We start from the raw sequence: 13,521 nt of genomic DNA, 5'->3' as shown, positions 1-13,521 counted from the left end.
CCAGCTGGGAGCCGCTGCCCCGCGCGGCCCCTCTCCAGCAGCTGCAAGGGGGGAACAGCGTGGACAGCGCTTGGCTCCGCGCCTCCCGTCTCCCGGCGGACGGAGCCGGCACCTGGGCTGGGAACGGCGCCGGGAGCCCCCAGCCGGAGCAGTCCCCGCCGATGCAAGGGTGCACGGCCCAGGACCACAAACACACTGCGACCCACCTCCCCGGCCAGCACGGACGCCCCAGGCACGGGGAGCTGCGGCCGGGGGCTCGTCCCCGGGGCCTCAAGCAGCTGCTGGCGCGTGGCCCCCGCCTCGTGCATTCCAGGAATTCCTCCTCCGCTCACAGCCAAGCCCTTCCCGGGGGTGGGCTGCAGCGAGCCGCCCGCGGGGAGGCCGGGGCAGTGCCAGGCTCCCCGCTTGCAGAGCCAGGGCTTGCGTCCTGGGGTGCCCCGGCAGCGCCCCCGCTCCGGGGACCCGGGGAACACAGGGGCACTTGTGAGGCTGGACAAAGGGCCCCTTGAGAGCAGCATCCCAGGGCTTGGCCCTGAGACCTCGGGGCAGGGCTGCGTGGCTCACCCCCGAAGAATGCGGCCCAGCGGCCCCCATGAAACGGGCTCTTGTAGACACCAGCTCCTGCTACAAAGCCTCTTTCTTGCTCCCGAGCTGCAGCCATGCATGGAGGGCCTGGACGGGGGTGGCCGCTTGGAAGTGGTGACCCCCAAGCCAGAGCTGTGCCCTCCAGCCCCTCACTCTGGACTCGGGCCAGCACGACCTCTCCAGTTGGGGAGCGCGTTCCCTGCAGGTCCCGGGGCTGGCGGATGGGGAGAAGGCGGCACCGGGGCACTAGGACAGTGCCCTGCTTGGGTGCCAGCAGGACCTGGATGCCCGGACCTTGCCTTCTGTGCACACACATCCCTCGTCCCAGCTCACCAGCACCCAGGCCCAAGGGACCTGCAGATGGCCGCTTGCACCTGCCGTGGCCTGGCGCCCGCCCCGTGCATACGTGCACACATGGGATGAGGGCTCATGTGCCGAAGTAGGCGTGTGCATTCGTGTGCAAGGTAATGATGCAGCACAGCTTGTGCCTGCCCCATGCCACATTCCCTGCATTGCACGTGCAATGTCCATGCCTGCCACGGTTGCAAGCCGTGGCCCTGAGCTCCGTCTCTGCTCAGAGCTGGGCCCGGCTGCAGGAAGCCCAGCCTGTTCCAGGACGTCCCAAGCAGCCACTCTGCCTCCTTTTAAGGAGCCCTTGGGGCTCGGTCTTGTTTTGTTTGCAATTGGCTGGGGAAGGAGATGGAAAAACACTCCAGGCTGCAGAACAATTGCACAGGGCTTTGGACTTTCCGCCGTGCATCCGGCCAGCTGAGTCACCTCTCCGGCACGCTCGCTGCAGGACAGGCCCGAGAGCCCCTGGATCCCGGTCACCTGGCAAACACCCCTGGGAACCACCCCGAACGCAGCACCTGAGCACGGGCCCCTCGGCAAAAGTACACCTGCCGCAGCTCCAGCCCTGCTCGCCGATCGGGGCCGTGACAGGCTCAGCAGCTCTCGACCTGGCTAGACTCTTGTCCCCCTCGGAAAGGGCTGGCGCTCGGCTTTCGCTCACGTTTGGACTATGCAAAAAGGCTACTGTAATGGCTCTGGTTGCGATGAACTCAGGGAGCCCCCGCGGTGGTGATGCTCTGGATGCCTGGTTGAAATCCCTGCATTTCCCCTGGAAACTGCCTAACATTGCACACCTCATGAGTCCCCAGGTGAGACTAGCTGCTCCAGAGACAGCCCGGTTTGCAGCAGAGGGGCAAAGGCCCACGAGGCACAACACCGAGCTCCTTGTGCTGTAGCTCCCTAGACTCAAAGGTCCCTTCCCCAGCTGGTTCCCAAACCTGGTCTTCCAGGAGGAGCACCAGGGGCTGGAGAGTGGGAGGGTCTGGCTGCGTCGCAGCCCTGCAGGAGAGCACCCCGAGCCGCGCGGGACAGCCCCGTGCGGTCCACGTGTCCCTTGCTGAGTCACGAGACGTGGCTGCGGCTCGGTGCCCAGCACCTGTTTCCTTCCTGCCTGGACAAACACGGGGAAGACACGGGCCTAGGAAGGGGACATTTATGCTGCCGTCCCTGGGCGATGACGCTGCCTCTGCCTGCGTCAGGTCTCAGCGTGTCCTGGGGACTCGCGCAGCATCCGCGGAGCCCGCCAAGCGCTTCCCCCTTCCCTGCGTGGTGCCAGAGGGCAGCGAGCAAACAGCCTTGCAAATCTGACTCTCTTCCAGCGCTGCCTGCCCTGCACCTGCAGGGATCCTGTGACGGGGAGGAGGGCACTGCCAGGATGGGGCATCACGACAGGGGCTACAACCCCCCGAAGATGCCCTGGGGCCACTGAGGCAGCAGCATGGGGGTGCAGGGCTCCTCTGCACATGGCCCCGGGCCCGGGCTGACATCAGCAGGCTGGAGGGAGTTCAGGGATGAGCCATAAACCCGAGGAAGGTGCTGGAGGCATCGACTTATAAGGAGAGAGGAGAGGAGCGGAGCCCGCCTGTGCTCAGGGAGCCCCTGCGCCGGCCAGGCTGCCCGGGGCCACGATGGCACCAGTGCAGGACCCAGGCTGCAGAGAGGGAAGCTCCCTGCCTTGTCCCTCCCGCCCTGCTCTTCTGTGGGGCTGGGCTCGCCCGGAGGACTGCATATCCCATGATGCACCATGGCTAGCCCCCCCCCCCGCCCGCCCAGTGGGGGGTGTGCCAGTTGCTTTGTGCAGTGGATCACAAAGGAGAGGAGAAGGGGTGCACGAGGGACCACACAGTGACTCCCCAAATGCATGCGGCACCCGTGACAAGTGGGTGATGCTGGCAAGCAAACTTTTGTCCAAAAAGTGAAAGTTTTGCATGGAGAAGAACCAGCTGCAGCACAGCCCACGTCTACCCCCACCTGCTCCAAGACAGCCCACTTTTGCCCCAGCCCGTAGCCTCCATGCCCACACCACTGCCACGGGCACCGCAGAGCTTCTCCCTTCACTTACTGAGCGGGGCATCGTCGTCCGGTTCAGAGACGGTCATCCCTGCTAGGGGGGGCAGCCCCGCGGGAGCGGGGACCACTGCTGATGGGGAGGGAGATGAGGGGACAGAGAGGGACAGGACAGGAAAGGAAAGAGAAAGGTTTGCAGTTACCAAGAGAGAAACAGCAGCAATGGCTGCGAGAGCTCAGAGCTGGAGTTGTCGGCCCCGCAAAGGTGGCATGCAGAAAGAGAGGAGACAGGTAAGAGGAAAGGGGTCCCGACCCCACAAGAGCCCCCCCCGGGCAGTGCCAGACCGCCCCCCACACCATGGCAGTAGCTGCCCCGACTGCCCTGCACAAAGCCGAGCTCCCCTCAGACAGGGCGGCACGTCGGCCATGGGAGACGTGGGCACAGAGCCAGCCTAGGGACGGGCTTCCACAGGGCCTGGTGCAGGGGTGGGTGCAGCAAGGTCCCCTGACCCCCTGGCCAGAGTCTCATGCACCTGCCCATGTTATCCCGACCCTGCACACAGCGTCCCCTGCACCCCAGCCCTCCACTGCTGCATCCTGACCCACCTCCCCGTTGCTCCCAGGCCCTAGAGAAGACGTGGACACGGTTGGGGACTCTAATGAGTGCAGCCTGGTCCAGCTCCATGGCTTGCAGGAAGCGTTGGTGGCTGGAGCAGCTCCCGCTGCCTGTACTGCGTGGGGGCGGCCGGTGTGGGAATCTGTCCCTGGCACAGCTTCACCCACCGCCTTTCCCAAGCTGCTGCCCTGGCTAGCTCCCATGGATGGGGCTAGGTCATACTGAATGCTCAAGTTCAAGGCCAGGCAATGCACTTCCAGACATCATCCCAGCAACCGGCGTCTAAGACCTACTCTGCTGGGTGCTAAGTAGGGCAGAGATGCCCGCCCCGTGGCCAGGCCCCGGGTGCAACCATGAGCATCTGCAGTGCGTACATAGGTGCAGCCCCAGCCCCACAAGAGGCATTCCCCGACACTGGCGTGTGCCTGGGCAGGTGTGCATGCCCCAGCCAGCTCTCCAGAGGACACGGCTCCTCCCGCCCAGTCCGAGATGTTCTCTCCAGACGGCCGCAGGCACCGGGCACTGGTCCCAGACTGGCAGGGCCCCTGCCGGGAGCCTCAGGAATGCTGGCCACAGCAATGCTGCCTCTGGCCGTGGCCAGACCGGACGGGCTCGGCCTCGCCAGGATCCCAGGACACTCGGTGGAGGCCATGGCTCAGGCTGGGCACGCTTTGGGAAGTCAGAACCAGCCCCCATACTCTCACTGCCTGCCCCGTTGCCTCCGTAAGTGGCCTCTGGGTTCACGTTCGTAGCTCGCCCCTTACCTGTGGGGAAGAACGTGACTTCGGGCTGCATGGTGACGGAGGGCAGCGCGCTCGGGAAGGGAGTCCCGCTGCCGTTCTCCCCGCTGCCATTGCCGTCTGAAAGGGAAGCAGACGGGCGGCGTGAGCAGGGGCTGGGCCAGCCTGGTGCGTTGTGAGTATGAGAGTTGCCGTGGAGTGGGTCAAAGCACAGACCGGTCTCTGGTATCACACAGTGGGGGCTGAGAAGGAGCGGGACTGGGTCTGATCAGGGTTTTTTCCCCTCTCCCTTGCAGCCTCCAGCACGATGCAGAGGCCGTGCGCCTCACTCCCCTAGTCCACAGCTCCCGATGCCCCTTTCCTCCAAGCCCGTGTCCCAGCCCTTGGTGAATCTGGTGGCACGCTCAGCTTCCTCTGTGCGGGGTGCCCACAAGCTCCACCCTTGAATTCAATTCCCCGCTGGGTGACAAATGAATTTCCTCGTGCTTATTTTAAACTGCCTGCCTGCTGCTTCCACGCACTGACTTCTCATCCTGGTCGTCATAAATCCCAAGGGACTTCTCTTTGCCATTTAGTACGTTGTAAACCCTGATCCTGTCCCTCCTGAACAGGCCCCTTCCATCTCTCCTCACATGGAGGCCCCCCCCCATGTCTTGTTGCCCATCTCTGGATCGTCTCTAGTTCCCCATCTCCCTTTGGGATGTGCGGGGACCAGAGCTGGGCATGGTACTCAAGGTGCGGATGAGCCATGGGTGTATAAAGGGGCACAATGATGCTTTCTGGCACTGGGATGTGTGCTGTTGTTCCCGCTTGCTGACGGGCCGAGCCAGGTTCCCGGAGGCCTTGGGGAACGTCTCTGAGTGGAGTTGGGTGGAAAATGCATCCCACGTTCCCTCTGCTATTTCCATCAGCGAGAGGGCCGCTGGCCTCTCCCCGGGCAGGCGGTGCCCTGGTGTAGAGGGCTCTCCTCTGCCGAGTGTCCCCGCGGGGACATTACCTCCTGAGGCCTCATCCGCCACCAGGTCCTCGTCGTCAGAGAGGTCGGTGTAGCTCCACCTGCGCCTGCCCGCGTGGTCAGACTCTGTGTCCTCGGGGAAGGAGGCATCATCCAGCGTCCTGGCTGCACGGGCCACCTGCCGGAGAGAAGTCCAGAGAGTGTCAACTTTCCTCCTCGCCACCCAGGTCAGAGCAGCCTCGAGGGGGCAGCTCGGCCGCCGTGCCCAGCGACCCCAGCACAGCAGGACAAGGGAAACCCTCCCTCGGGCCACAGTGAGGCCTCCCCTTCCTGCACCAGTCGTGCATCTGCACTGGGCACTGGCTGCACTGGCCCCATAACACTGCAGGGCAGGGGCAGGTTGGGGCCAGGGTCAGCGGTAGCAGCTGCTAAGCAGGTCTCAGCCCTGAAGCACGGCAGACGCATGGCCTCTTGCAATGAAGCATGCGTGTATCTGGCTCCAGGGCAGCAGCTGCCCTTTTATAGCCTGATGTTGGGCCCTATGCCTTTGGAGCAGGGCACGGCAAGCAGGAGGCAGGAATCTCCCATCTCTCCCTTGCATGTGATGGAGGCACCGGTGCTAAGAGGCATCCAGTGGGGAAAGCAGCCGGGAAGGGAGAGGGGCACTTGCATGGGGCTGGGGGCAGCTAGCCTGAGCCCCGGCATTGCAGGAGCCCAGCTGGAAAGCAGAGCTGCCATCCGGCTGGGCTCAGGGGACGAGTGTGCGAGCCTGGCTCAGACTGTCCCGTCAGTCTGGGGGTTTGGCACTGGGTGCGCTGCTTACTGCATGGGCACAGCCGTCACAACCACGGCCCCCTGCCCCATGGCTGGAGCTCCAGCTGCTGGGACAGGGCACGGCTGCAATGGGACACCACAGAGAGGGGGAAACAACTCGTGGCAGGGGAGGATGGGGATGGGGGTCTTTTCCAACCAGGCTGGACGGAGCAAGAGGAGAGCCGGGCACAACAGAGCTTCCCTGGTGCTGCGACGTGAGCAGCTCCACCACGTCCACGGTGCTTAGCATTGGTCTCTGCGTGCCGCCTGCCCGGCTAGTGACACCAGAGCTGGTCCCGTCCCCTCCCTGGCCTGCCTCCCTCCTGCCAGCGCAGCCTGGTGCTCGCAGCACGGCTCCTGGCCAGGGCCTGCCCCGCATAACTCAGCCGTCAAGTCATCCCCGGCTGGGCTGGCCTGGGGGAGACGGGCAGCGGCAGTGAGCTCATCTCCCCGCAGCCGCCCACCTCGCATTCTTGGGAACCGGGGAGATGGGGTCAGCGCGGCCGCGAGCTGCCAGCGCAGGCAGGAAGGAGGCGGTAGCTTCCCCGCAATCCTCTGGGGCTGGAGCTGTACACTCGCAGCTGACCCGTGCACTGGGGCCAGCTCGTGGAGCAAGCCAAGGACAGGGGGACCAACCCCCCCCAGCCACAGCTGGACGATGCACAGCTGGTCGTACCCAGGGATGGAGCATCTTCAGCCCCAGCCCCAGGCACCCCAATGCCTCTGAGCTCCCCCCACCTGGGGCAGCTGCTCGCCTGGGCATTGAGGCCGGCAGCAGGGGGCAAATCCTTTCCTGATGCAGGGTTTGGTCCCAGCCCTTTGGGAGCCAGAGGATCCATGCGGATGGCTGCACTGAGCCCAGAGGGAGTGGATGCACATGCACATACGTGTGCACCAATACACACATGCATGCAAACACACGGACATGCTGCACAGTTCCTGGTGCCAGCATGGCCTCCCCCTCCCAAGCCACTCTGAGAGGACATGGGGCTCTCTCTGTTCCCACCCCTACCCCAGCTCAGAGAAACCCAGCCCCTTCCCACCCCATCAGGGTGTTGCATGCAGGAGACCTCAGAGCTGGTCCACTTTCCTGCTTGTTTCTCTGGCCGGTGATGGAGGGGCTACTTTGTGCCTCCGCCTTTCACAGAGACTGCTTTTCTCCCAAGTGTTCGTTGGACATGGGAGTTACAGTTGGGTTAAGAGCCCACTCCCCTCTGCCAGACAACCAGGCATGGGCTGGGGGAAATGCCCAGCTCCTGCAGCACAAAGGGCACGAGTCAGCTGCTTTCCCCCCTTTGAACCCTCCTGTGTCAATGCACCGAGAGCACTCGCGCATCGGGCCCCTGGCCTCCAGGGCATGCGACCAGCCCCGTCTGCGCAGGGTACCCCTCTCCGGCCACCTCCCAAGATAAACTTCGCCCCGAGCTCCAAGGTATCTGTAGCTATCCAGACCCCAGCAGGGCTTCCCCCAGCCGTCCAGGCGTGCCCTGACACTCTGGGTTCCCTGTACTGCAACAAGCCCGGCCCCTGCGCCTGCCTGGGGTCCCAAGTGGCTCCACCCCAGAGGTGGCTGCATTTCCAGGTGTGTGTCCATGCACAGAGCAACTCCGTTGGCCCCGGGGGAGGGATGGCAATGGCCTGATCTGGACAGCCTCAGTGCTGCTCCCTGTTCTGGCTGTGGGGGAGACCCAGAGGGGATCAGCGGGGAAGGGCAAAGGGGTCTGGCCCGCATGCAGACAGGGCCATGCCCCTCCGGCTCTCCTGCTCTGAGGGGCAAGGAAGGGGTGGCTCCTGTCCTCTCCCTCAGTTAGAGCCTCCCTGCACCCTATTCCCACCCAGCCGCCCGGAGGCCCGTGTGGGGCTCCCCTCCCGGCACCGGCTGGGAGCTGGCCCTGCGCCCCGTCCCCACGGGCAGTGCAGGGGCTGGTGCATCAGACCGCGACGAGGCAGGAATTCGTCAGAGCAGCACTTTCCTGTGCAAACACATCGGGCTTATTATGGCAGGGTGATCAGCGTCGGGACAAAGGGAAGGGACAGAAACATAAAAGGTATTTAATCAACCCGGGCTGCCTGAATGGGCGTGAAAAGCCCGAGGGGAAACCGGAGCTGGCGAGCTATGCAGTCTGCAAATGCCAGCGTGGCACCGTGCCAGGCTCCATGCACCCTCGGCCCCCGGCACGGCTACGCTGCACACACGCCGGGAGCCAGGAGCCCAGATCCACCCCCGAGGCTGCCCCCCGCCAGCTGGGCACCGCTCCTGGGGTGAAACGATGCTGCCCATGGAAAGGCACCGGGGAGCCCTGCCACCAGCCTGCCGCAAATAGCACGCAGGCACGGCCAGGGAGCTGGTCTGGAGACGGCATCACAGCGAGGGGGATGCTCCGCCTAGGCTTGGCCCAGGCTCCAGGACCCCCAGCCAAAGCTCTGGGGCTCACAGTCTTCAGGCAGGCCAGGATAGGGCTCGTGGACCCCAACCAGGCAGTATGGTACCTGTATGGTAGTTTGCGAGGGGCCACAGCCCTGACCACACCAAAGCAACTGTGCTGCAGGGCACTGGCAGCTCCTCTTCTATCTAAACGTGTAACAGGGGCTGCCAGAGTCCCCAAGCCTGTGCTAGGGTGCCTCACACCCCTGACTAGTCCTGAGCACCGCAGCATGCCTGCGGGGTCTGGGCACAGCCAGCTCTGAACGTCCTCAGCTAGACAGGACTGCCCGGGACTGCCCAGCCAGGATGCCCCGCTCCCTCCTGCAAACTGGTCCAGGATGAAGGCCGTGGCCTTGAATCACCCACGGACATAACGCTGCCCTTTGCATCAAGCAGGGGTCATGGCTGCGAGGGCCAAGAGCATGTTTCACGTCTCCAGAGCCAAGCGCAGCATGAAGTGGAGGGCAGCACGGCCCACGCCGGCCGTACCCCCAGCCCGGGCACCAAGGGGGCAGTCGGGGACACAGCTCTGCCACGAGGCGTCACCAAGACCCAGAGCCTAGCAGGATGGTCGTATGGGCTGGCTGTCCAGAGCCAGCCACCAATAACCCCCACGAGACCAGGTTTCTCCCAGCTGGGTTGCTCCACACCTCTCCCCAAGGGTCCCTATCTGGCTGGCTGGCAGGGATGCACTTGAGCTGGTCCACGCGGGGCAGAGGGCTTGTGACACGAGACCTCGCTCCCAGCCCCCGGTTGGTATCAGACACAGGCGCATTCATCCCTGAAGAGTAGAAAGAGCAAAACCCCTCGTGACCTTGCCTGCCGGAGGTGATGGAGCCGCAAGGAGGGAATGCATCCAAGGCTTCGGCTTCCTCCTGGTGCCGTGGAGCCTTCCCCGCCAGCTGCAGCCAGCAGCACCTCCAGCCCCGGCCTCCCCTCCCCCTCATGCAATCTGTGGGAAAGCAGCTGGAGCCCCCACGCCCTGGCACAGCCCGCTCTGGAGCCCCCCGGCCCACTGCCCCAAGGGGGAGCGTCTGAATAGCAGCCCTGCCCTGCCGGCTATGTCACCACCCGGCGCTTCGAGGCATTTGGCCCCTGCCAGCCCAATATGCACCCAGCCTGCTGGGTCATCTGCAGTGAGGCCTGGCATTTAATGCGATGAGGCAAGGGGTCGGGTCCAGCCCGAACTCCCACCGAACGGGGCATCTGCCCCATTGCAGCAGGCCCCAGATAAGAGGCTGGCAGCAGCAGTGACCCAGTGCTGGGCACCTGGCCTGGCCTGGCCACTCCACACTTCCTAGGGGCTCTGATATGGGTCCCAGGGGTCTGACGCTACTTGGGGGCATGGGAGATCTGGATTCAAATCCTGCTCCACCAAGGCACTGGGTGAGCGACTCATCTTGGCTATGGCAGCCCACCACTGACATAACCCATCAAAGCTGATGAGGACCGGCGAGTGCATGGGAAGGAGAAGGCTAATTAGCTACCCAGGGCCGGGAGGAGGGCCGGCTGGGGTCTTTGGGCACGATCAGCGGGGACAGCGTGACCCCCTCCCGCACTACGGGCTGGGGTGTGGCTTTGGTTGGGGGTAGCCCCCGAGGAGCTGGCGGCTGGGACAAGGGTGTCTTAGGTGCCATTGGTTGTGGGGATGGGTCCTGCAAATGCTATTGATTGGTGAAATAAGCTCTAGAGTGCTATTGGCTGGGGGTGTGGGTCCCTCAGACACTATTGGTCGGTGCCATAACCTCTACAGTGCTTTTGGTTGGTGGTGTACGATGTTATTGATTGGTGACAACCTCTAGGGTGCTATTGGTTGGGGGTCTAGGTCCCTCAAATGCTATTGGTTGGTGACAAACTCTTGGGTGCTACCGATTGGGGTTGTGGGTCCCTTGCATGCTACTGGTTGGTGAAGGGTCCCTTGGGTGCCACGGGTTGGATACCCCCTTAGTGTTATTGGCTCGGGCACGGCCCCCAGAGCACAGCGAGCTGCAAGACGCGGTGCTGCGGGCTGGAGCCATGGCCTCTCGGGCACCGTGCAGCGCCCGGTCTGCCCCGTGCCCCCGCCTGTCCTTTCCCAGACGGCTAGGAGCCGAGGTCCCGCGCAGCCCGGCTGGGGCGCGACCAGGCTCAGGCCCCCGGCGCCTCCCCCACTGCCCCCGACAGCGAGGAGATGTGGGGCGGTGGGAAGAGGCTGCATCTCCAGGCCCCGCATGGGCAGCCGGCAGCCCCTCTCCCTCCCAGCGCCTCCCACCTGAGCACCAGAGTGGGGAAAAACCCAGGAGCTGCTCGAGACAAAGAATGAGATCATGCAGCCACCGGCGGCCGGAAAATACAGCTCCACTCGAGCCGGCCGGGGGTACCAGCCAGCCGGGCTGGGCCGGGCCGCGCTCCCACCCCAGGGGCCCTATCAGTCCCGGCTCCTTCCCCTGTCTGCACCGGGCGCTGACTCACGCTAATGAGCCCGGCTGAGTTTGCAATCAGGGATGCCGTCTGCCTAGCACCCCCTCCACCACGCAGGGCCTGGCTGGGTGGATGTCATTCCTCCCAGGCTTCAAAGAGCAGCAAAATAACAGAGGCCTCTTGCTTCTCCTGCTGAAATTTGGGCTGGGGGGATCCGGTGGAAGCCGTGCAATGAGCCAGGGGTGATGGGAGTGATGGTACTGATGGCCAGGGAGCCCTGGTGCGGAGCCTGGCATACCACGGGGCCGAGATGCAGCCAGGGGGCAAGAGTTGATAGCAACAGGGCTGTGCAGAAGGGACAGCTAATAGTGATAAGGATCCCAGAGAAGGGCCTAAGCGGAGGCAGCTCATGGCTGGAAAACGCCCCCCAGCACAAGCCGGACCCTCCTGCCCCGGCGCTGCGCCGCTCCCCTGGCAGCAGGCACAAAGGAGCTGTACGGGCTGGGGCGCGGGCTGGCCCGCAGCCACGGGCAGACGCGCACAGGTACGGCACGCCTGCGGGAGCCCACGTTGCTGGCGGTGCGCGTGCACACACACGCCCCAGTGTGCGGCTCGGTCCTGCCCTGCAGCCAGGAAATATTTACGGTACGGGACATTCCTGGGCTGTGTTTAACCGGCTGGTGGGGGGGCGGATGAAAGAGCCGACTCTGGAGCCCCAGCCTGGGGCGAGACTGGAGAAGAGGCAGCCAGGCCACTGGGTCAGCCCGGGGCAGAGTATTGCTAGATGACCTAGGCAAGTGCCTTCCAACCTGACCTCCCTGCCGCTCCCTGTGAGACCCCCCAGCAAGCAGGGGGAACAAGGAGGCTGCTGGGGCTATTCACAGCTCAAGGCAGGGCCAGGCCCCTGGGAGCTCCCAGCCGGGGCAGGAGTGAGACACCGGCTCCAGACTGCCCGGAGGCAGCCCAGGCACAGCCTCGCATGGGCACACAGCCTCAGAGCACGCCCCGCTGGGCACACGCCCCGTGCACACAGCCTCGGAGCACGTCCCGCTACATGCGGCTACATGCACAGACCCCAGTACGTGCAGCCCCGGAGAACACCCTGCTAGGCACGCCGATGCACACCCCCTAGTACGTGCAGGCCCAGAGCACACCCCCGCTGTGCACACGCTCCCCAGATCAGACCCATTCCCCATCACACACATTTCTTCTGCAAAATGCCCCCTTCCCCTTCCCCTCCCACCCAGTGCAGCCCCAGAAGGCCGCGTACCTGGGCACGAGGCAGGGGTGCTGAGCAGCGCAGCTATGTGCTGCCCTCGGCTGTGACCTGAGCCCGGGCAGGATTCCCAGAGGGTTTTCCCGGTCAGTGGGACCTCAACCCCTGTGCCCAGCTGCTCAGCCAGGCCCCCCTGCCCTGCGGTCACCCCCTGGCACCTCCTCACAGGCCAAGGGAGGATGCTGTCACCCGACGGGGCTGGGGCTCGATTTGCACTGGCAGTTCAGCCACCTCTTCCCGGGCACCTTGCACCTTTGCACAGGACCAGCAAGGATCAGCAGATGCAGCGACCCACGGTCCACCTCTACTCTTCCTGGCCACGCGTGGCGGCACACGCCAACCCTGCCGTGCCTCTGCCCTGCAAGGGCAGCCCGCTCTGGCCAAGCTGCCCATCGGCTGGAAAAGCATCCCCCTGCCTGACTGCTCCAGAGACTCGAGCGAAACCTCGTTCCTGCTGCCACGTGACAATGAGCCTCCTTATCTGCCCTGCACACACCCGGAGCGCAGGAAAGCGGGGAAATGCACTGCTTGGGGCACCATAAATCTCGCGCTGTCCACGCAACACGCGATTCTTATCGAGCAGAAAACAAGGCGGATTTCAGCCCCCGCCTGTCTCGGAGGGGACTCCCGCACTGGAGGCAGCCATGCAACAGCTCCGTACCCCCAGCTCTTACGCCCATCCAAGCTGCCCTTGGAGAAGGATCTTCCTCTGCTCCCCAAGCCGCGAGCAGGGTGTGTTTCATGCACGACTGTCCCAGCTGGCTTGAACCGAAGTCCGTGGCACTGATTCTCTTTGGCAATGGCAGGAGCAGATCACAACTATTCCCCAATGAAGACCACGACTAACGCTGCCAAACGACAGCACCTGCTGAAGTGAGCTCAGGGACACCAAAGCTTGTCTCTCTTTATATCTGATTCAGTTAGTCTATAAGGTGCATCTCTACCCCGTCTTCTGACTGACTTGAGCTAACACACCCAACTGCCTCTCCCTGGGAGCAACAGCCGCACAACAGGTGACCAGCTACAAATGGCTTCACGTTAACAACCTGCAGCTCAAACTCTCCTCCAGCCTGTGCAGGACCAGGACGCCCGCCCTTCGCTCCAGGCGTCCATCAGCCCACGTGCACGTTCCAGCCACGGGCCGAGGGTCGCTGTTACAGAGCTCCCTCGTGCAGCGACAGGCCACCCCTGTGCATATCTCCACCAGTGCCAACCTGCAACCCGCTCCTGCTAATGCAGTCCTGGGCTGCCCATCTCTGCCGGTGCCCCCTGGTCTCGGTCTGCAGCCCGTCCCTGATATTCCAGACCTGGGATGCCCATGCCCTAGCTTGGCTGGATGGCCTCGTTCCCTGC

The 13,521-nt window shown here is 64.1% G+C and overlaps 1 protein-coding gene across 1 annotated transcript in view; it reads right to left on the bottom strand.

Annotated features, from left to right (window-relative positions):
* The window catches only part of HSPG2 (heparan sulfate proteoglycan 2), an 89,224-nt gene that overhangs the window by 58,574 nt on the left and 17,129 nt on the right, over positions 1-13,521 (bottom strand). The window contains exons 2-4 of the mRNA XM_059716716.1: positions 5,297-5,432; positions 4,324-4,419; positions 2,999-3,178 (exon numbers count right to left, since the gene is read on the bottom strand). Of these exons, the coding sequence (XP_059572699.1) occupies positions 2,999-3,178; positions 4,324-4,419; positions 5,297-5,432 (412 nt within the window). The remainder of the gene's footprint in view (positions 1-2,998; positions 3,179-4,323; positions 4,420-5,296; positions 5,433-13,521) is intronic.

This window comes from Alligator mississippiensis, chromosome 13 (genome assembly GCF_030867095.1).
Source record: "Alligator mississippiensis isolate rAllMis1 chromosome 13, rAllMis1, whole genome shotgun sequence".
Lineage (NCBI taxonomy): Eukaryota > Metazoa > Chordata > Crocodylia > Alligatoridae > Alligator > Alligator mississippiensis.
The sequence above is the reverse complement of the archived record's forward strand: the minus strand, read 5'-3'. Positions and strand labels throughout refer to the sequence as shown.